General features: G+C 44.8%; 1 protein-coding gene across 3 annotated transcripts in view; it reads left to right on the forward strand.

The window, feature by feature from the left end:
• LOC135370263 (autism susceptibility gene 2 protein-like) overlaps positions 1-22,733 on the forward strand; it is a 215,622-nt gene that overhangs the window by 56,534 nt on the left and 136,355 nt on the right. For all 3 annotated transcript variants that reach the window (XM_064603971.1, XM_064603972.1, XM_064603973.1), the window contains exon 2: positions 18,200-18,343. In XM_064603971.1, coding sequence (XP_064460041.1) covers positions 18,200-18,343 — 144 coding nt within the window. The remainder of the gene's footprint in view (positions 1-18,199; positions 18,344-22,733) is intronic.

The raw sequence follows: 22,733 nt of genomic DNA on the forward strand, positions 1-22,733 counted from the left end.
TTGTTAACTTCGGATAGGATTCCTTGATCAATGGACTCCATGGTATTTGTGGGCCTGACACTAACGTAATTGTCACACTGGCCTCTCTCAGCTGCCGGAGAGACCACGGCTTGCAAGGATGGCAGAAGACGATTTCAAGAACCAGCTATTGATAAAAGTCAAGCATACAGCTACATATGAAATACGCTGTCTTTTCACTGCAAAACTGTTAACGTAAGTGATATTTCTATGTTGGGGTCATCTCCGTATTTCAAACAAAAGTGTCGGACAAATCATCGCGTTACTTTTTTTAGTAACGGTAGCGGTACTCCGTTACTTTAAAAAAGAAGTATCGATATCGGTAGTTCGATACTTTTTACTCAAGTAACGAGTATCGGTATCGCGATACCAAAATTCGGTAACGGGTACAATACTGCCGCCTGTCTACGAAAACCATTTCTTTTGTCTCACTCGGCGTGTCACAATCTATACCCCCAAGCAGCATCGTTTAATCTTGAACAACTTTGGGCGTCTCGGCATCGTTCCAGGTACCGCCCTAACGAATGGATGGATGAATGAATGAAGCATGTATTCCAGCACTCAAGACTTGCATCCTGTACAATTGGGTCTCGGAAAGGAGACGCGCGCGGAATATTTACCGCGGACTATCGATCACTCTCGATGCTTTAATACGAGGCGCATCCAGAATGTGAGTTCCGTTTCGCAAATATTGACGCAGCAGGACGGCCTTCGCCATTGTGGGAGCGCGCGTGCGAGTTCATTTGGCCACTGGCGAATCGCAGGCGCTAGTTTGAGACAATACGATGGTGTCCAGCTCCCGTGGCTCAGTGGTTAGCGTGCTAGCCATGTCACGTCGAGACTGGGAGGTACCCGGGTTCGAATCCCGGTGCCGGCTGTGCTGTCAGGGGTTTTTCCTGGGTTTTCCTCAGACGCTTTCAGACATATGTCGGCACAGTTCCCCTAGAAGTCGGCCCAGGACGCACATTTCCCAGGGCGTCAGTTGTCCACATACGTGAGGCCGACAACGGCAAGCCCTTTCACCACCACCACGGTGGTCCCCTAGAAGTCAGCCCAGGACGCACATTTCCCAGGGCGTCAGTTGCCCACATACGTGAGGCCGACAACGGCAAGCCCTTTCACCACCACCACCACGGTGGTGTCGACGCAGCTTTCTTCGTATTTAAAATGTTGAAAGCGATAATGTTTCAAGCGATAGAGGCCATTTCCCCTTACTGCGTTAGCTGAAACAGGCAACTGAATGAACTTCGTTAACTGAAGTACGTATCAATATTCTTTGGCTGATCGCCAGCTTCTGTGTTGGTTGGTTGGTTGGTTGGTTGGTCGGTTGGTTGGTTGGTCGGTCGGGCGGTCGGTCGTACATGGTTAGTTGTGGCGTTGTGTGTCAGCTTTTTTTTTTAGCTATTAAAGGGCACTAAAAGTTAAAAAAGAAAGAAAGAATCTCGTCGCGCAATTAAAGGTGTGGTTACCTTAACACCGACGCAAAATGAACGGGATTCGCCGGTTTATGCTTTCCCTCTTCCCCTCCTGCTCGAGAAGCGAGGCAATGCGGAACGGGCTCTGCATTGGTCTCCTCAAACGATTCGTGCAATCATCGCGTGAGATAGTTTGAGGAGACCAATCCGGAACCCTGTCCGCGTTATCTACCTTTTTGAGAAACAGAGAGAGAGAGAGAGATGGGGGGGGGGGGGGAGTGTGAATTGCGGTTTCTTTCGCTCATGAATCACAGAGGCGCAACCAACGCACCCCGTTCCTTTTTAAGTTATTGTCAAGATAATGACATCTTTCCCTTCGCGAAAACAAATCTTTGCACTTAGTGCCCCTGTAGGTGTAAAAAAAAAAAGTACTTCAGTGTTGACACCAGCGGAAGATACGAAGACTTTCCGGACGAATGTCGGCAGACTTCCCCCTGAAGTCGACCTAGGACGCAGACTAACCCCCATCCCCCCGCAGTCCCCCAACTCCTTCATGCTGTCCTCTCTCCATCTGTTCACATCCGTACACCGCTCATAGCCAAGTTGCTTCGCGGCGCTAACACGCAAAAAAAAAAAAAAAAAAAGAGAGAAAGCCTCAGTGTTGACATGATTGGCATGGCGACGTTTTTCCTGCTAGTTCTTGCTTTTACGAGCTTCTTTTCCCGTTTGGAAGGGGACATCAAACTTGTCCGTTCTTCACGGTGTCATATGGCCTTCGTCACTCGTGCGCCAGGAAAACACGAATCATCATCATCATCATCACCTCACGGTGTCAAGAGCAGTATGAGCAGTCAGAGATGGCTTCAAAAAAGAAAAAAAGAAAGAACAAGGAAAAAAAGAAATGAAAGAAAGAAAAGGACACAAGCACAATTGTAAACGCCGATGCATTTCATGAGGCGAACAGGGGAGGACAGAGGGATCAAGAAGGGGAAGAGAGAGGCAAAGAAAGAAAAAAACAAACACGAGGAAACGAACGGTTGCGCCTGAATGCACAAAGCAGCCAACATACAGGTTGTTCTGTGGAGGTCCGCTTTCCCATAATTGTCACCTGGTAGACGCCCGCAAGCGCTGAGATTCACTGTGTAACAGCATATTATAGGTTTCAAGTTTATTAATTTTCGCGTGAAACTTAAAATATGCCGAAAAGGGTACGTACTAAAAGTATTTACGTAACTACTGCCTAAGTACGCGAGGTATACGCTAAAATAAAATGTTTACTGCTCTGTTTTTTCTGAAAACAGTGCTGGTGTATCTTCTAGGTGCAGCCGGTTATGGGCGAGAGCAATTAAAGCAAAGCCGCACAATAGCCGACAGCGAGGTCTCAAATTTTTCTACCAGAGAGAGAGAGAGAGAGAGAGAGAGAAAGGCTCTTGGGATCATTGGGGGGGGGGGGATATGTTTATTGAGGAAAAAAAAACAAGGAAAGGTTAGTCAGGCAAAGGCCGACTTGCTATTCCTTTCGTAAAGAGGAACGGAAAAGGAAAGGGGACGAAAAGATAGGAAGAAAACGAAAAAGGAAAGAAGGCGGCAAGAAAGAAAACGAAAAAAAACGAAAGAAAGCGAAAAAAAAGGGAGAAAACGAAATAGAGGAAAGAAAACGAAAAAATAGAGAGAAAACGAAAAAAAAGAAAAGAAAGAAAAAAAGAAAGAAACGAAAAGAAAAGGGAAAGAAACGAAAAAGAGGAAAGAAAACGAAAAAAGGAAAAAAAAGGAAAGAAACGAAAAAAAGAAAGAAACGAAAAAAGGGAAAGAAAACGGAATACACACACACATACACACAGATCATTGGGATCATTGTTGCTCTGTTATAGTATCGGAGTCATAAATCCCAAGACTTTTTCGAAATGTAGTTATTGTCGTGTTCAACCTACGCTCTTAAAAAAGGGTGTATTGTAACTTCTTTTTCGGAGTAACCCTCGTCACATATATTGATATATATCGCTCCAAAGGGAGTGATAAATGTGGCAAGGATGTACTCTCCAAAAAGGAGTTACAATACATCTGTTTTTTTTAAGAGTGTAAGAACTGCGCTTGGATGCTGAAGGATAGCTTTATAATCTATTTTTATTACGCTTAACTATGAAAGTAATCATTCTCAAGCATAAGTATGCCCGAAGAAATTATACGTACAACGTTTCAAACACTATTTCGTCTTCCGGTCGTTAGATATATTACGGGGAAAGGAAGCAGCCTTAGTTTGAACATCCGAAACGAAATCCGAGTAAATGTAATAGTCATTGTGACGTCCAGTCCTGGGTAATAACTAAGGCATAAAAGTAGGGCCCGGAATTTTAGGCATAACAGCGGCATGCTCAAGGCTGGGAGGTGCTGGGTTCGAATCCTACCACCGGCTTTGCTCTCGGAGGTTTTCCCCGGGTTTCCGAAGACTTTCCGGGCGAATCTCGTCACAGTTCCCACTGAAGTCGGTCCAGGACGTATACTAACCCCCTGTCTCTCACTCCCTCCTCTCTCCACCTGTCCGCAGCTCGGAGTTGGTTTCGGATTCGCTGTTTTTCATGTTTTATGGAAAAAAAGAAAAAAAGAAAAGAAGCACGAACGAAATTTGCGAAACGTTTTTGGTGTTTTCTTCTTCGAAACATCTCGAAGAGGATATCACATTAACTTTATAATTCCTGATTCCTCGCGGACACCACCTTGAAAGAACGACAAGACGACGTTTAGGAACTGTTCTGCGAAAAAAAAAAAAAAAAAAAAGAAAGAGGAAAACGCACTACCCGAGTGACTGAGCTATATAGAGATTCTTCCTACAGCCATACTTCCACCAACGGCGATTACTAGTTATGGTTTCGAATTACTAGTACCTTAGCTGCTACCCAAGATAGTCTTTTTGCAGCCGTTACCCATAAGAATATCCGAGGAGTGATGAAAGCAGCGACGGAATTCCCCCCCCCCCTTTTTTTTAGTTCGATCAGGGAATATCGCCGCTGTAATGGAAAATGTCAAAGCGGCGCAGGAGCTGCTTTGGCACTCGTTGGTTTTTTCTATTTTGACTAATAAAATCTCGTTTTTCATTTTCTCGTACTTTGTCACATATAATTATATCTACGCGACACACTGTGGCGTGTTTTGAAGTAGGTGACATTTTTTAGGGCCGCATAAATTGAGCTAGTGCCGTCTTGGAAACTTTTAATTCGATCCTTCATCTTCTATTTGCATAACACAGTTCATTTTTTCTATAGTTCCCTGCGCGTGGGACCGACTGATTTTTTTTCCCACGTGCGTGCCCTCATGTTCGGTGTCGTATCGGAAATAAGCCGCCTTCGTGTGACGCTTGACGGGAATGGACGTAAAAGTTGCGCAATATTCTAGCAGAACCTGTTACGTAACTAGGTTGCCAAAGTTCGTGGTCGATTTGTTCCACGCGGCGCCCTTGTTAAGGGCTGACTTGTGCATAACTCGTTACTAGTGATTGCGTTACTTGTAATCAATTACTTTATGAGTATTTTTTCGAGTAATCAGTTACTTTATACTGTCAAAGTAAAGGGTGTGTGTGTGTGTCCTTTCAACTGACGCACCCTTGGAAGTCACTGGGGAGGCGTGTTAGCGTAGCTCAATTGGCGATTTCAGATATTGCCCTTGTGCTCCGCACGGGGGCCCTCCGTCGCCCAAGTCACGCGCATCGCGCAATGCGTCGTGGGAAATGGTTTACATTCGTGCTTGTCTGCCTGTTGCTCGAAGGTGTGGGAGGTGAAGGAGAGAGAAAACCGAAACCGTTTGCGCTCTTCTTCTTTTCTCTGACTCATGAAAACTAAATCCCAAGGTGCAGCGGGGCTTTCGCAACACGGCGCTCTCTGGTGGGCCATCCATGCAATTTCTGAAATCGTCTATTGGTAATCCAGAAGATGTGGGTTCGTGTCCTACAGCTGGCTAACCTTTTCAGTAACTTCCATCTTTCATAATTAATTTCTTAGGCACTCGAGGCTTTGTATGAATTTGTCCCTTAATTGTGTTCCAGCCTCAGAACATCAATTCCCATCATGCTCAGTTGATACTTCCTCGATTTTATTGTTGTTGTTCTACGTTTGAAGACTGGAATACTCAACACTGTATCAATAGTATAGTCCATAGTTGAATAGAATGGGTACACAAAACGAACGACGCCGGACGAGCTCGAACTTGCAACTGAGATATATTGTGCACACGACGCAGGGAAGGGCGTTGTGGGGAAAGTATGGGAGGGGGGAGAGAAAGAGAGAGAGAGAGAGAGGTGGGAGGGGTGTCTCACAAGCCGCCTAGCCAGCGTGGTTATTTGTGGTGCGCTCTTTTATTCAGCTATATGGCCTCCCGCCAACTTTCCCATCTTTCCACGCTAAGTACGTGATCAATAGCAGTTTTCGCAAGAGTGCACTGCCTTTATAGAACGGTGCTCTTTCCTTTCTTGCCTTTGGCTTCATTTATATACTTCTGTAAATTTTGAAATTTACATCCGACGTCCTTCCAAACGATCGCTGCTTGATCTTCGCCGTGGATACGAAATGATGAAGCGATAGATGACTAATGAGCCGGCGTTTCGGTCCTTGGTGTAACGTTAGAACACGTCTTCATGCACGTCACGAAAACGCGGAATACAAAACGAACTTTGGACAAGTCGCATTTTGTGTCCCGTGTTTTCGTTGTCGTTCGTGGATGCGTAGCAGCTGGCCCGGCTGTCGGTTCGTTCTTCATTTAAAGCACAACCTGTTACATTATAAGGACCATGTCATAATCGGCAACCCCTTTGTGGAGCTCGTCCGCACGATCCGGTAGTGGCGCGACTCATCGGCCCGCGAGAGCTACCGTAATTTCACGTGTATAAGCCGCACCGCAGATAAGCCGCAGGACGCGTTTTTAGGAACGTTTTGAACATTTTCTGGCAGATAAGCCGCACTCGCAGATAAGCCGCGGGCAATACGAGACGACTTATTTCTGAGACAAAGGAAACCATAGAGAAGGCCATAAACCTTGGGGTCGGCATAGTGTACAACAAAGGTGGTCAGCTCTAGAGTTCTACCAAGATCGCATTGTGCCTTTGTTGGGCGTTTTTCATGGATTGATGGGTCAGTGGTCTTCCAGAAGACGTGAATCACTGTAACCACTTTCGTTAAAGCTGCTTGGGGGAATGCACCAGGAAGATCAATCTACTCGAATGTGGACCCGTCCCTGTTACGCACTGTTCGCGTGTATCGGCAGGGCAGTGCTGTTCCAGAGCAGAGTTGTGCCTAACTCGTTACAAGTAACTCGTTACCTGGTAACGGTTACTTTTTTTGGTAACGAAGTAACGATTCAGTTACTTTAAAAAAAATAGTAATAGTAACGGAATCAGTTACAAAAATTGGTAACTCGTTACTGACGTTACTCGTTCCTTTTCTTGAGCACGGAGAGCACATTTCGGCGTTCCGTGTGGCGCAATGCCTGCAGATTTGACCTGCGTGACGTGTGACTCAAAGTATTATTGCAGTCCCTCACTGTGTGCTGTTGTCCTTTCTCTTGTTTCCGTAATCTCCGACCATCAGTCCTTCCCAAGAATGGCCACCAATTGTGCTATGGCTACAAAAAAACGCGTTTCGACTTTTCTTATCTTTGCTAAGCTTCTGAGCGCTCTAAATTATGACGCAGCCCCTCGTCTGTTTTGGGGAACCGTTGGTGATCTGTGGCACGAAAACCAGTGTTGTTTCTTATGTTTCGTAATCTCCGATCACCCCCACTTCGGAAACAAGGGAAAAGGTTCAGGCAAACTGATATAGATTCATGGTAATGGGCCGAGAGACACGGAACACGAAGGACGGACGACAAATTTCGAGTATCAGCTTCTCCTGAAGTGCAATTCCTCATTAATTAAGAGTTGAGGGCAAGTGACGGCGTGTTTGTTGGCTCCTTTAACTATGCTGCGGTAACGTAAATGTAACTCGTTACCTGTGAGTAACGAGAACTCGTTACTTTTGTATGTTGGTAACGAGTAACGTATTTAGTTACTTTTTTCTGAAGTAACGGGTAACGGTATTTAGTTCCTTTTTTTCGGTAACGGGCACAAGTCTGTTCCAGAGACACTGTCGGCCTTTTCGTTAAAACCGGCGTATGGGGAAAATACCAGGAAAAAATAGTCATCAGATAGGCCGCACCGGTGGATAAGCCGCAGAGCTCTCGTGAGAAAACAAAAATCGCGCATAAGCCGCGGCTAATACGCGTGAAATTACGGTACTGACAGAGTTGTACGTAACGCGTTACTAGTAATTGCGTTACTAGTAATCAATTACTTTTTTCAGTAATTTTTAACATAATCAATTAATTTTGTGAGCAAGTAATTTTCCAAGTAATCTGATTACAATTTTCGGTAGTCAACTACTGAATCGATTACTTTTTTAACCTTCTTTCAACAATGGCGCAACCCTTTTCAGCAAAGAAATCTGTAATAAACGCGTGTATGTGTTTTGGTTGTTGCTTTCAAATGTGTTTGTGAATTTCACTTACCATATATGTTGGTGTCTCATTTTAGAATTTGCAACAAGAGCTGCATGGTTGCATTCACTGCAGGCTTGTTGGCTTTGCTGTGGCCCACAATTTAAAAGTAACGGGAAAAGTAACGCGTTACATTTTTAATCGGTAACCTATTACATTTTTGATGAAGTAATTTGTAACGGTAAAGAATTACTTTTCGCGCAGTAGTAACAGTAATTGTAATCAATTACTTTTTCCGAGCAACGTGTACAACTCTGGCTCAGCTACATCATGATTAGACAATAGAAAATTTGAACGCGCAGAAGATTACCGTAGCAGACGACAGCAACAGCTCCTGTGAAAAAACGCGTAGAATGATGATGATAATCGACTTTTGAAAGAAGCATTTCCCGTGGGACGTACACCGTTTGAACAAAAATACTAAGGTAATTAAGCCGAAGTACAAAGTATTGCAGAAATTGAAGAGGCAATAACCGGGCCGATGAATAGCGCCACCGCTAACTTTCAAATGCGGCGCTGGGAAGGGGTGCCTATGTCATGGTCGTTATGATCTAGTAAGTCGTGACTTAAAGATGGACAGAAGCCTTCTTAACGCAGTGGTAGCGATGGTCGTTCTCCCTTTTAATTTTCTTGGTACTGACACTTTCAGGCACGGGTTTCGGATACTAGACCCCAGAGAAGTTAAAAAAAAAAAGAAAAGGCACATCTCAATGGTTTAGTGACCTGAATGTAGTTTTAAATCACGAATATCACTGTGCCACAGATGGCTCATATACGGGAGGAGACAGTCAGTGTGAAGACTGAGAAGTGTTACCGTCTTTTCTTTTGCGGTCATATAATACTTATAATACACATTTAAAAAAAAAAAAAGAATTTTGAATTGTGAATAAAGCGATGGGAGGAATTGAAAGCGTAACCTGACGAATTTGCTACTTCCGCACTTCACCCCGCTATAACGACAGGAGAGAATTGTGCAAGCAAGGAAATTAGGGACAATAAGAAATGATACCTGCTTCAGTTCCTGGTTATTAATCTCCGGAAATATGTCGAGGCTACAGTACATCTTTTCCACGAGACGGGCGCTCTTGCTTTCGAACGTGACATGACAGACACTGGAGATTATTAGGAGACTCGATTGAAATTAATTGATACAAGGGCTCAACCCTCCCTCTCTCGCCTTTGTCGATTTTTAGGGATACAAGGTGGGCCTTGTCCGCATCGACCTTGCTATGTCTGATGACTTTTTTTGTGTACGTGTGTTGTCCTTGCCACTCGGGTCTCTGTTATGATACGAAACCAGGGATGGGCATAAATACATTTTTTGAGTATTTAAATATAAATACAAAATACTTTGTTGAAAGAGGTATTTAAATACAAAATATAAATACAGTATTTAAATACCGTAACTACTACCATAAATACTGTGAGGAAAATGTCATCTAGAATTACAGAAATACCGATGATCATAACACCAAATCAGCAACGAACAATAGCATTTATTTGTTAGATTATCATGCCAATTTTAATATTAGAAGTTTCTCGATTATTGCATCTTAGGCATCTTCTGTTCGGCCGTACAATCAGATTCGCAAGGGAGAAGAGCATCTCCACATGTGCCGATGAACAAATGCTTACAACAGTGAAAAACTTGCCATCTAATTTTTTTTTTGTCGCATGCGCATGGTAGCGCAAACACGGCATAACTGCGCTCCAAACTCTCTCTTCTTCCCGAAAGGTCAAATGGAGGGCAACTTTAAGACATGAGTCAGTATATATTGTATTTAGGAGTATTTACAAAGTATTTACAAGAATAAATACCCAAAAATTGGTATTTAAATATAATTATAAATACATTTTTCAAGTCTGTATTTAAATACAAAATATAAATACATGTATTTATATTTTAAATAGTATTTTAATTACAATGTATTTAAATACTGCCCATCCCTGTACGAAACCTCACCCCGCCTTCCGATGGACAAAGCACCCACTCCCCTCACCCATGGGACAGCCCAAATTGCCACAAGAACAACGAAGACGCGATAACCAACAAAACCGTGTGTACGTACCTCGAAATAAAGTGATCGAAATCCCCGCTGCAAAATAAACTACTAGATATAAGCGTTATTTGACTATAAAATGCACAGTCGCGCGCGGGAACTGCCAACAGCGAACGACTAACCCGGACAGAAAAATGCAAGCACCAAACTTGGACTGACGGTAATAATAAACTAACCAACATAGGTGTTCCGTCGTGTCTGCCCTGCTAAGCCTAACGGCCGCTTAAAAAATTTGGCTTTCGTTCGCTAAAACGACTTGGACGGACATCGAAAACCCTTGAATTTGGGTGGTTAAATAGTGATACCGTGTTTTTAAACACGGCATATACCATCTTCGGAAGCAATCGAGCATTCTCCTTGTTTTTCCTTGTTTTCGAGGACGGGGACTTTCAGGTCGGGGATTTCGCAACCGGGACTTTCAATGTTCACCCCCAAGAAAGTACCGGCCTCGGTATAGCACCAGTCGGTAACGTGTTGGCTTGCTGAGCTCAAGATCGCGGGTTCAATACCGGCGCAGGACGATATTAATGTGGGGGAGGTAAAAGTAAAAAAAAAAAAAAAGTAAAAAGAAAATGTCAAAAGAACACCAGATGGCCGAGCGCCTGCCTACGCTCCAGTGTGTCGCCACACAAAGAGGCTGGCAAACCTTACGTGTAAATCTATTCCAGTTACAACGAAGAAAATATGGAACGTGAACCTGGCACCGGGAAGGGCATTTAACCGGGAAAAATCAGACCATATATAGGTATTATACGCGGCCATTTCACAGGCTTACCACGAAGCGAACCAGTCAAGCCACAAATTGTGCCATCCAGAATTCGCGAATAATCGCCTTGTGTGCTCGATTCACGAGAAATTGAGACCGCGAAGTTAAAAGGGTTTTGCAGCATAAAAAGAAAAATTCCGACTCTCCAAACACATCTTTGTAATATTATTACTGGATGATTGTTTGTTTGTAACGAAAAAAAGAGAAATTGAGCTCGTCCCTCGACTTGTTCTGCTGCTCCTCACAAATTCTCACCCCCCACACACACTCCCCAAAAATACTCCTCGTCTGCTCTACTCGAAAGTTCGCTATTCACTATTCACGTGTTCGCTATTCAGAAGTCCACTATTCACACGTTCACTGGCAGTCCACTAATTCGCATGTTCACTCGCGGTCTACTATTCACATGTTCACTAGAAGACCACTATCACTAGAAGTCCACCACTCACAATTATCACAAGATCACGCACAGGGGATCATAAAAGGTGGTGTCCATCCTCACAGCTCCGAACAAATTTCACAAGTGCCGCTGAACTCGATTATTATTATATTCGTACTAACACATTTCCTCGAAACGTGGACCATAATGCGTGACACAAATACAAAAAATATTGCCACAGCGATAATAGTGTGCCCCCAACCCCGCTTGACATATAGGCTCACGTATGGCGGAAGTTAGCCTGTCAGCGCGACCTTGACTGGGCATTCCCCTCAAGGTCCTTGACGGAAACCGCACTCGGTACTCGTCTCGCCGCCGCTGCTGCTGCTGCTGCTTCCGCTGGATAATCGCCAAGCGCTGTGACGGCCGTCGTCGACTCACGACGTGGTTGTAAATGCTATTGTTTGAGGTGGATCCGTTGGCAAAGAAACTTGCGTGCCAGGCATGTGCCTGCCGCGGTTATGTAACGCATTCGGTGTGATGTGTATTTCTCTCTGTGGCCGTTCAATTATGCCGTGTGGCATAATTCCTGGCGGATATGTTAAAACCAGGGATCGGAACCGGTATTTTTTTCGGTCCGATTCGGGTTCGGGTTCAGGCATATTGGTTCGGTTCGGGTTTAGCTCCGCTGAACCGAAATTATCAGCTTGAACTGGTTCAGGTATAGCGGTTCGGTTCGGGTTCGGCTCAGGGAGAACCCCCCCCCCCCCCTCACACCCCCGCACATACACAGACAAAAAGAAAATGTCGGCGGTCGGGGCATTTACTGGGATTGGAACAGTTACTTTTTTCGGCCTCGGTTTAACCGGTTCACGGGCAGTAATTTTGCTACATGCAAGCAAGCTTACGCTCACCGTACACGATTGTAAGAGAAAGGTGTGAGATAACCGTTTCAGGTGAGCAAAAAAAAAGGTCGGTCAGTAGTACAATTAATTCACCTCTGAACCGATTCCCGAACCGGTAACTGTATCATTTTTTTTTTGTTCAGTTCCGGTTCGGCTCAGGACAAGCAAAAAAATTGTTCGGGTTCGGTTCGGTTCGGGTTCGTCAGAAAATAACGTTTTTTTTTTCGGTTTTCGGTTCGGGTTCAATTCCGGTCCCGGTTCCGATCCCTGGTTCCGAGCGCGTATGCCTTCGGATGAAGTGTCAGTATCGCTCGCTGCCGTGGAAGGGAGCGATTATAGGGAGTTTTAGTGAATCGTTTTCACTCGGGTGGTTCCCGAGCGGTTTTGCCACTACCCAAATAGAGGATTAGCCTGAAACGCGAAGAGAGAGAGAGAGAAAGAATACACCAAATTTCGCGAGTGCTCCAATGCTTAGAACTATCGATTTAAGCCGCTTTCGTTTTCGCATACAAGTGCGCTTCCGTTTACTTTTCTTTTCTTTTTTTAATCGTTATTGGCCGTATTTCGCAGCAATCACGTTTGAGCGCACAGAATCAATACTGAGCAAATGTTGCCTGGAGATCCGTGTTGTATTCTCCCATGCATTGTAGAAAGATAGAGAGATAGCGTGCTGAGGAATAAGAAAAAACAACAACAACAGAAAACAAACGTAGAGGAAACGCAATATTGACCTGTAACTCAAACGACTGTCGTCGTGTGGTCTTAGGGGCGATTCACGTAAAGTACTTTTTCACTTTATTTACATCCTGTTTTATTCCCAGGCGCGACTATATTTCTCTGCTTGTGGAGTTCTCTTATAAATTTCCGCATGGAAAATTACGAGCTAAAACCTAATGCTACGGTCGTGCTCACTGTCTTTGTGCCGCATTGGTTAGGAGATGACGAGGTAAATGGGCCTGTAAGAATATTCCAATTGTTTTCGTATAACGAAACGAATAATTTTGTCTATTCGATTTCGCAATCCTGTATTCGAATTCGATCTGCGTTTCGCTCAAACCGAGAATATTCGAATAGCTCCGAAGCAGCACACGTAAGATCGAAAAAGGCATAATACAAGGCGATTGCTACTTCATATTCTGATCCGTACGAATGCATCTCGAATACGAGCCGTAAATATGTTTATATCTTCGTTCATGTGCTGCGTATGTATCCTGTCTCCGGTTGTGTAAGTATTCGATTGCTATGCTAACTATGCTTCATATTCGATTCGGTTTTTGTAACTGTTCGCGTCGTATTCGCTTTGACTATACGTATCTACGCGCTTCGGTTTTAAAATAATTATATATTCGCACATGCCGCGTAGGAAGCTGATATATCTAGGTCAGTGGCAGATTATTATGAAGTGGCTTCCACTTCATAATAATCAGTCTTTAGTACATCCTCAGGAAGTTGTGCCATCTAAGGCTTCATCAGATTAGCGTATCCATGAATACAGCAACTGTAAAGCGTATAAGCGACAAATGCTATTTTTGCAAATGACAGTTTCGAATACGCCTTGTTCTCCACAGCGTTCAACATTTCTAAGATAAAATGTGTGCGAAGTGCAAAAATAAAAGGAAGAAGCTCGAATGGTGCATTTGGGCGGTACCGAGACTTGACTTTGCGTACACTTTACAAACTACTTCATTTTGACGATTACTTACTTACACCTCATTTACTAAGACAGTGCTTTCTGCCAATATTCCGTTGTCGTTAAACGCTCGAGTTGCTGATTTTACTGCGAGAAATCCGCTATGTTTTTTACGCGCTTGAGTCGAACGAGTTCCCTAAACACAGCTCCAATACTGGATAACGAGCGCAACAAAAACAGGACAACACGACATTGCCCAGGCAGCGCAGTGTACTGAAAGTCGAGTAGAATGTGGGTGGACGGTATGTGTCTTATATTTATATATATATATATATATATATATATATATATATATATATATACATACATACATACATAGTTGAAATAAATGGGAGACAGAAGACGAAAGTAGGGGAAGTAACACAAAAGGGGTTTATTAAAACTTAAAAATCATAAAAGTTAGGGAGGGTGTCTACGTTACGGCGGAAGCTCCGCCTTCTTCGGGACAAAAGAGCTAAATGTGGCCACGAGGCTGATAAGGGGCTTATCAGCTTATCAGCCTCGTGGCCACATTTAGCTCTTTTGTCCCGAAGAAGGCGGAGCTTCCGCCGTAACGTAGACACCCTCCCTAACTTTTATGATTTTTAAGTTTTAATAAACCCCTTTTTTGTTACTTCCCCTACTTTCGTCTTCTGTCTCCCATTTATTTGAACTATAATTACGTAGCCGTCCGATCCAACTCCAACTTTTCAAGATATATATATATTTTAGTTTCACGGGACTGTTCAAGGCTTCCCACCTGCCCGTTCACCCCTATTGCACTCGACTTTCAGTACATTGCGCTGCTTGGATGAGGACGCACTCACTTCCAGCTGAAAGTTTAATTCCAAAGCAACTCCCACTCATATACAGACCGCGCATCTTGTACATTCAAACAGGAGTGAACTAGTACACATTCTTTTTGAGGCAAGTCAATGGACTCGTTGCTGATGCAGGTATCTGTTGTTATGATAACAGAGGCTTCAACGGCTTCCCTTCTGATCGTATCACTTGATTTGTACAACGCTTGACAATTTTTCAAGACGGGGTGGCAGCCACACACCGAAACATGTTCTCTAATGGTGACCGGCAAGCTATAGCCTCTACGCGCACCTTTGGTGCTGTCCGAGTCTGTTGTTTATACATCGACCAGTTTGGCCAATGTAGGAGCTACCGCACGATAACTGGGGAACCGTTTGAATGTACAAGGTACGCGGTCTGTATGAGTGGGCGTTGCCTCGGAATTAAACGTCAGTTGGAAGTACGTGCGTCCTGAGTGTCGTGTTGCTGTTCTTTGTTGCACTCGTTGTCTGGTATTGTAACTACCAACAAGCCGAATACGCTGCTATTTTAAATATAACTCGCTCGAACGTTGTGTTTTCTCTGGGACGACTATCATTCGTTTAAACGCTACCTTATTCAGCGTACTTTGAGACCAGACCGAACACACACACACACACACACACACACACACACACACACACACACACACACACACACACACACACACACACACACACACACACACACACACACACACACACCCCCCCCCCCCCCCCCCCACGCTTCCTCATAGTGCTTCTCGCTTCCGTGTCAAATATTTCAATTAAATTCGCAACCGGTTATTGATAGGGGTGGCCTTAACCTCCTTGGAGGTGAGCTTTTAATCTAATGAATAATATTTCCTAAACATTTGATATAATGGAATTTTATATAGCCAGCGCTTCCGCAATAGGGACATCATTGTGAGCAGCTTCACTTTTTCTTTTATTCGCGGTGCAACCTGATCAGACTAGTAGGGAGAGGAACAGTCTGTTGAACCGTGACGTTTATTCTACACATGTCTCGTGCTGTAGTATGACTTAGCACTTCACCTTTTCATGATGACGATGCTAATGCTAGTTCTTCGGTTGCACTTGCAACGCAGACGATAGACGTCTCTCTGTTTACAAAACACGTGACGTCACGCGAAGACTGGTTCGAGGTTATATTTTGTTGTGGTGAGCAAGAAGCGGGAAAAAAAAACGCGTCGGCTGATCAAGCTGATAGTGCCCAGCAGCATGCTTTGCGCGGTGGCATTACGCAGTCAATGACGTAGGGGCGCAAGTCGTCCATTGATTTGAGACGCAACCTTCCGACTTGGCTTTACTCTATACTTCAGATCGATCCACTGTCGTCCTTATCTCTCTCATACACCATTGTGTCGTCGGGTGACCACTTGCCTACGTCATGATGAGACGGAACCCGGATGTGACCACGTGCTTCGTCCCTCTCATCTACATAAAAATATACGAGGCTCTAACGTAAATTATAGGAGGTACTACAATAGCGAAAGTAGCAAAACACGGCGAAACACGTGTCCTCTGGTGCTGTCGCATCGTTCCATGAGTATCTGTTTCTCTGCGTGCAGCCATAGAAGCCATATTAATCTGTAATTTTCAATTTCAAACAAGTCTAGTGTCATTTACTTGTTTCTTTTGTCTTTTTTTTTTCTGCATTATAATTCACTCTCATGACCTGCCGTGTGACAGGTGCGGGTTCGAGCCCCGCCACCGGCACTCCCTGACCTTTTGTCGACCGCCGCCTTTCAGGTGTACGATGTTACGGTCAACAAAATTTTGCGCGTAACATCTACGTATAACTCACAGCGGAATACCACTGAACTGACCCTCTAACGAACACCGTTACGCCATGTTTTTGTGAATCCGAGGCTGTTTTGCATTTGTGTATTTCTCATTACGCGTTACTGCTGATTGCGTAGGTGTGCGTGTAATAACTTATAGTCGTATTCAACTTAAGAAGGAAAAGAAATCTAGGTTGTCAGCTCTCAAAATATTACTGCGCCGCATATTGCACGGCTGGACGCGGAGAGGTCACGCTCTCTCCCTGCGCCAGATAATGTAATTCACCATCCTCGCTCTGCTTCCGTATTGGCTGTTGAGACTGACCGCATGAACGCCACCCTGCGGCAGAAAGTGCGCTCCGCTGCTGACGGCGCGTGGTGGCGCCGCAGTATTTCTCTTGGCGTGCTATTGCGACTCCTTATCTCCAACGGCGTACGTAGTTGACGGATTAGATTTATTTTCCATCCTAATCTGAACACGACTGTAGCTCTATCAGAGAGCTTTTGTACATCGTGAGCTATCGCCTTTGCGTCCGTAAAGGATAGCGTTGTCAGTTCTGCGCACGCTCATGACAGATAGAGAGCGCCACCCACGCTATCTCTTACGTACGCAAAGATGATAGCGTACGATGTACTCAAACTACTTTTTTTATTGGATCGTACCTGAATGGTAGAATTTCGCGTTTTCGGTTTTAATCTAAAAACATACGCCGGGAAATTTTCCCTCATTCGGTTTTTATCGAAAAACACCGAACACAGAGGGACATTACATGAACGATGACAGAGATAAATTGCTGCACACGCCCAAGAAGTTGTTGATGCAGATCAGAAAACCATACACAGAAATACGATGGTTGTGAAAAAAAAAATGTCCGTTGACTTTTTCGTTTGTCGTAGTGTTAAATAACATTTCCATTAACTTACTAGGAGCCACAAGAAAATGTATTAGGAAATATTTTACAAATTAAGAAGTGTGTCGAATAAGTGTATCGTTTTGTTTATGTTTTTCTGTAAGGTGCACTGTCCTAATACCTCACTTTTCTGTAAAAAAACAAAAGATAAAATACTATGTGATGCTGCTGTACGGGGACAGTGACCTCGTTAAGTGACATTGTGAGTTTTTGTCGCTATCCCCGGTAAACTTTGTGACCAAATAAATTATTATTATTTAGAACGCCACCGCAGCGAAAGTTCAATGAGCGTCGCGTTCAAAAAGTTCAATGAGCGTCGCGCGGAAATTACATTGTGATTTCTATTCGCCGATAACTGCCGGGTAAACGATGTACACTTCAGGAAAAACATTAAAAAAAAAAACGCCGATATCGTGAAAGTCAATAAACGTCGAAAAACATACGCCGGATCCGCCCAAAAATAAAAACAGAAAACGCGGAACCCTAGTTAAAGGTTCGTTATCGCATTACATAACGGAGGTCGACCCCGGACGCAGTTGCTTTGCTGCGCTGACACGAAACAACACATAGAAAAAAATAAATAAAAAAACGTGAGTGGGCACGTAGCAGAAACACAATTATGCGCACTCTTTATGATAGTATTACTGTTCCTCGCTCCGTGTAATTGTGGGATCAGCCCATCCGTAACAACACGCAGTTATATCGAGGCACCGCGTGTTCCAGTTATCCCTGTAGATCCGCGGTTCTCATCTAAGGGTATAGGAGGTCCGCGTAACGTAAAGCGAAAGAGTCTCCTTATTATACGAACGAGGACCACGGGAAAGTGGGTTCCCACTTGAGTGGAGTGCAGTGTATATGGCCTTTGCTGATCTTTGTTTCGTGTGCTTGCGAGCGTTTCGGTTGATGTTGGTGCGTCGTTTTTTTTCTTCTTCTTCAGAGCACGATGAAACGGCAGGAACCCGAGACGCGGCCGTCTTCGCCGGAACCCGTCCTCAACAACAGGATCAACTGCAACGACAAGAACTCACCTGAATCGCCAACGCCTAGGAAAAACAAGAACAATAGGGGATGTCTAGGAAAGGTCAGTCTGGAGTCAAATATAGAATTGCGTCTAGGAGCCATACCGTCTGGCTGACCACTCTAAACCCATAATAAGGAAGGAAGGAAAAGAAAGAAAAGGAAAAAGCGCGCGATCCGTGCTGCTCGCAATTTTCTGTGTTATCTTACTATTACAGTCAACCCTCGATTTATGAACCTTCGATTTATGAATTCCCTCGTTTTATGAACACTAGCACGAGGAACCAAACTTTTTTTTACATGCATTTTTCCCTCGTTTTATGAACCTCGATATTCGAATAATGAATGGAATTTCTGGGAACCAACTAGGCGTTGCCCAGCGTTTTTGACCTCAATTTATGAACGGATCGTTCCGAGGCCAACAAAAACCTTCAAGGGATTATTCGTGGTCTTATGAATGACGCCTGAACGGACAAAACGTTTTCGAGGTATTGCACCCTCGGTTCTTAACCCCTCGAAATCCGAACAACAAACGGGTTTTTGCAGAAGTGTTCCTGACCTCAATTGACACAGCGGAAGGCATGGTCCAAAGCAAAATTAAACTATTTAGTATTGCATAATAAACAGAGTGTGAATGCGCTAACATCTGTGTTTTGTGAGCCTGATACAGAAGAAGGCATGGTCCGAAGCAAAATTACACAATATATTGCATTATAAACACAATATCAACTCGGAAATACTGTTTCATTTACTCGATAGTACTCACTTAACGGAATTTTCGATTTATGAATCCCTCGATTTATGAACGATTTTTCGGGGAACCGACGGTGTTCATAAACCGAGGGTTGACTGTATTTCTTTTTTCTTTTGTGTTGTGTGTAAAGGTGGTTCTTTTCTCCTCTCTCTCTTGAATCCCCCTGGCTTGCCAGTTGTTGTCGGTGATGATGACGGTTGAGTAAACGCACTCGACAGCAGACGATCTTCAACACTTGGTAACAGGTTTATTTACAGCAATGGATTTTAAGTGGACAAGATTTACATCGTATGACAAAGTCACTCCGACCCTCCGAGCCAGTCCGTTTGCTACGGAGTCCGCAGGCCAAGTCCCTCTAATTTCCCAAAAAACACCCCCGCTCCCTGCGCTGTATTTCGTCCGCCCGATACTCTCCTTTCACGCGTCTCATGTTAAGCCCGAATCCCATAACAAGCGACACGCGGCAGATACACGCGAGAAGCGACAAAATCGACGTCACTGCCGCCACACGAGCGTCAAAAAAGCTTTGTCGCGGCTCAATATTTCTGCATCTACTCCCAGTAGATATTTGTAGCATGTCGCTGAGTTCGTTGCCTGTTGTTTGACAAAACCAGCTAGATTTGGCGGCGTGAAACAAGAACTGAACGCGTGGGCAAGGGAGAGGGTGGAGAGGGCAACCAACAAAACTAGCAGACGAAGAAGTGGGCGGGGCGTTGGGTACTTCAACCGCAGCGCCACTGCGTTACGGCGAATATTACATAGCAACTTCATTACAATTTCTCCTCGTTTTGACGAATGAAATACTATTTTTGGTATATTTATGGCAATTTACAACTCAGCTCGAATAAAATAAGCATTACTTCTCCAAAAACATCATTTCTCGGTGACGAAATGTCGCTGCTCAAATGGACCAGGAAGTCGCGCCATGACCAGACGCGACAGCGACAAATTCTGCAGCGCGTCGCGTGTCGCTTGTTATGGGGTCCGCGCTTTACACGCTCAGCAAAATAGAGCAAAACAAAACACCTCTCGCGCAACAGTTAGCTCGGCTGACCAAGCGTCTTCGACCCCCACAGTTTACGACCTCCTGTCGTCTGCTATACGGACACGTGCGAGGTACTCCACGCAGAAACCCGGTCCTCTGTGTTTTGGCGCAAGATTCTAGTGACTATTTCCAGACCACATGGTGGGGGACCGACGGCGAATCCTCAAAGCGGCCAGTCGTTTTCTACGAAAGCAGCGGAGACATATGAATGTAAATATACAAAAGAAACCCAACATTTCTGTCGCACAGCAAGTTTGAACTTTACACCTCCCACTAGAGCCCTGCGCGGATGAGATTTTTGGCATCCGCATCCGACCCGCATCCGCGCACACGTTATCCGCATCCGATCCGCATCCGCACCATACACAACAGTTTACATCCGCATCCGATCCGCTGAGCAAAAAGCACCATCCGCATCCGATCCGCAAAATCCGCACGTTTCGAATGACGCGTAAAGACCGCCGGAAGCATGTTGGTATAATTTCGGATGCCTCCATGCTGTCACGGAAGGACTCAGTCATGACAACAAGCAAAGGTTTAACCTTTCAACAAACGCGATATGGAGAGACTTCTGGAACGCGTGGAACGCTACCTCGTCGGTGCTCGCGCGGTTCGAGACGCCAGAATGCCTTCTCTCCCGTCTTGCCGCCGTGCATGGTCAAAGGTGAACCCGAGAATGCGCTCGCTGTCGGCTGTCGGCGAGCAATACAAATAAATTGCTGGTGGAAAAATGACAGCACGCGGTATATCCGCATCCGATCCGCTACCGATCCGCTGCCTTCGTATCCGCATCCGAACCGCATCCGAACTTGCGCTATCCGCATCCGATCCGCACACCGCAGAAAGTGCTAAATTTTCATCCGAATCCGCAAGTATCTTGCGGATATCCGCGGATATCCGCTTCCATCCGCGGATGGTGCAGGGCTCTACCTCCCACCACAAGAGTGCGACAGGGCATTTTTTGTTCTGACACAATCAAACGAACTTGCGGTGCGATTAAACATACGCGTAAGACTAAAGCATTAGAACACGGGAGCTCCAAATTTCGGAATACACATAGTGCTTCATACACGACTTGGGGAAACTGTCAGAATACTTCCGCAATCGGGCAAGTGATAAACAAGCTTCTAGTGACAAACTTGTACCTAACCATGTAACAAAGTTGTACCTATGACCTAACATTTTACAACTTTCAAATATCGGATCCCTGCTGCTTACACACAAAACGATAAATTATGCTCATCGCAGCGCTGCGTACACTAGAACAGCGTTTCCCAAACTTTTGGCGGTGACGGACGCCTGGAAGCGATGAGAACCAATTCACGGACCCCCACCCCATCCCCCCACCCCCACCACCACCAGTAGTAGTGTATTGCCACCATCGCTGCAAGAGGTCCGCAGGCTGCCAAATATAAAATGCGCTAAACACAGGAACACTATCAGTCAGTTCGAACTCGAAGCAAAACGATATGACGCACTGTATTTCCCATGCTAGCCAGTGCATAACCTGCAACCTCGTCAGCTGCTGCGTGCTTTCGATACAGCTTCAGAAACGATTCCGGACTGGTTTCTTCTTCTTGTTTGTATGTGTATGGGGGACGCGGACAAACGTGCATTGCAGGACTTTTCTATCAGAAATTAGAAGCTAGCCGTTGAAGCATGCTTGTAGCAATTTTGGAAGTTCTGGGTGTTTGGAAATCGGGCAGCGTGTACGAGCGCGTGTTTGTGGGGACGAAAACCCTCACTGGATTACAATAAGAACATTGATACACACGGGAATGTAAACATATAGGCTGCAAAACTGTATATTGAAATGTAACCAAACAAAGCTCACGAGGACAGTTCCACCACACTTGCGCATTAGGTGCCTCCTTGCCCATAGCCCGTAGTGCACTACCGTCGATGAGATTACGCCATACGCATATAGCGGCCTTAATCTAGTGTATCGAACATCAGCCTCCCCATTGTGACTACCTCTTCGTGGGTGCCGCGTGCCCTTACGGTCCCCAACACTTTGTCAGCTACCCATCGCGCCGGCAGGCTCCGATTTGTCACCTGTTTCCCCTTTTCCCCCCACCCTTTTTCCTGTTGCTGAAGAAATATACATACATAGTTCTGTTCAGCCTTGACATTGTCGGTGCATGTTTTTGTTCCTGTATTGGACCACCCGAAGATGACGTAATATTTGAAAAGTTGTATTAATAATTTTTCCGCTCATATTTGCGTGTCGCACTAATTGTCTTCACAGTGCAATGTAAGTAAACACGGGTTTTCTTGCAACACGTGAGTGGCTGTCCTTATAGGTCGAACACGACTATGGTTTACTTCGCTATATAAGCGGGGGAGGGGGATATATTTATTATAATAGAGAGAGAGAGAGAGAGAGAGAGAGAGCGAAAAGTAGGTATAAGGTCAGCCAAACGGTATGCCGGCTTGCTATTCCGCAAACAAATAAAAAGAAAAGAATTAGGAAACAAAGGATAAACTAACAAACGATGAAAGGAAGATGAGGTAGATTAAAGACAGATACGATTTCAAACAAATTAGAGCAATGTGTTTGAGAGTGAGGTGGTGGTGGTGATGGTGGTGATGGTGGTGAAAGGGCTTGCCGCTGTCGGCCTCACGTATGTGGGCAACGTCACGACTGACGCCCTG

Source organism: Ornithodoros turicata, chromosome 10, assembly GCF_037126465.1.
Source record: "Ornithodoros turicata isolate Travis chromosome 10, ASM3712646v1, whole genome shotgun sequence".
NCBI classification, from domain to species: domain Eukaryota; kingdom Metazoa; phylum Arthropoda; class Arachnida; order Ixodida; family Argasidae; genus Ornithodoros; species Ornithodoros turicata.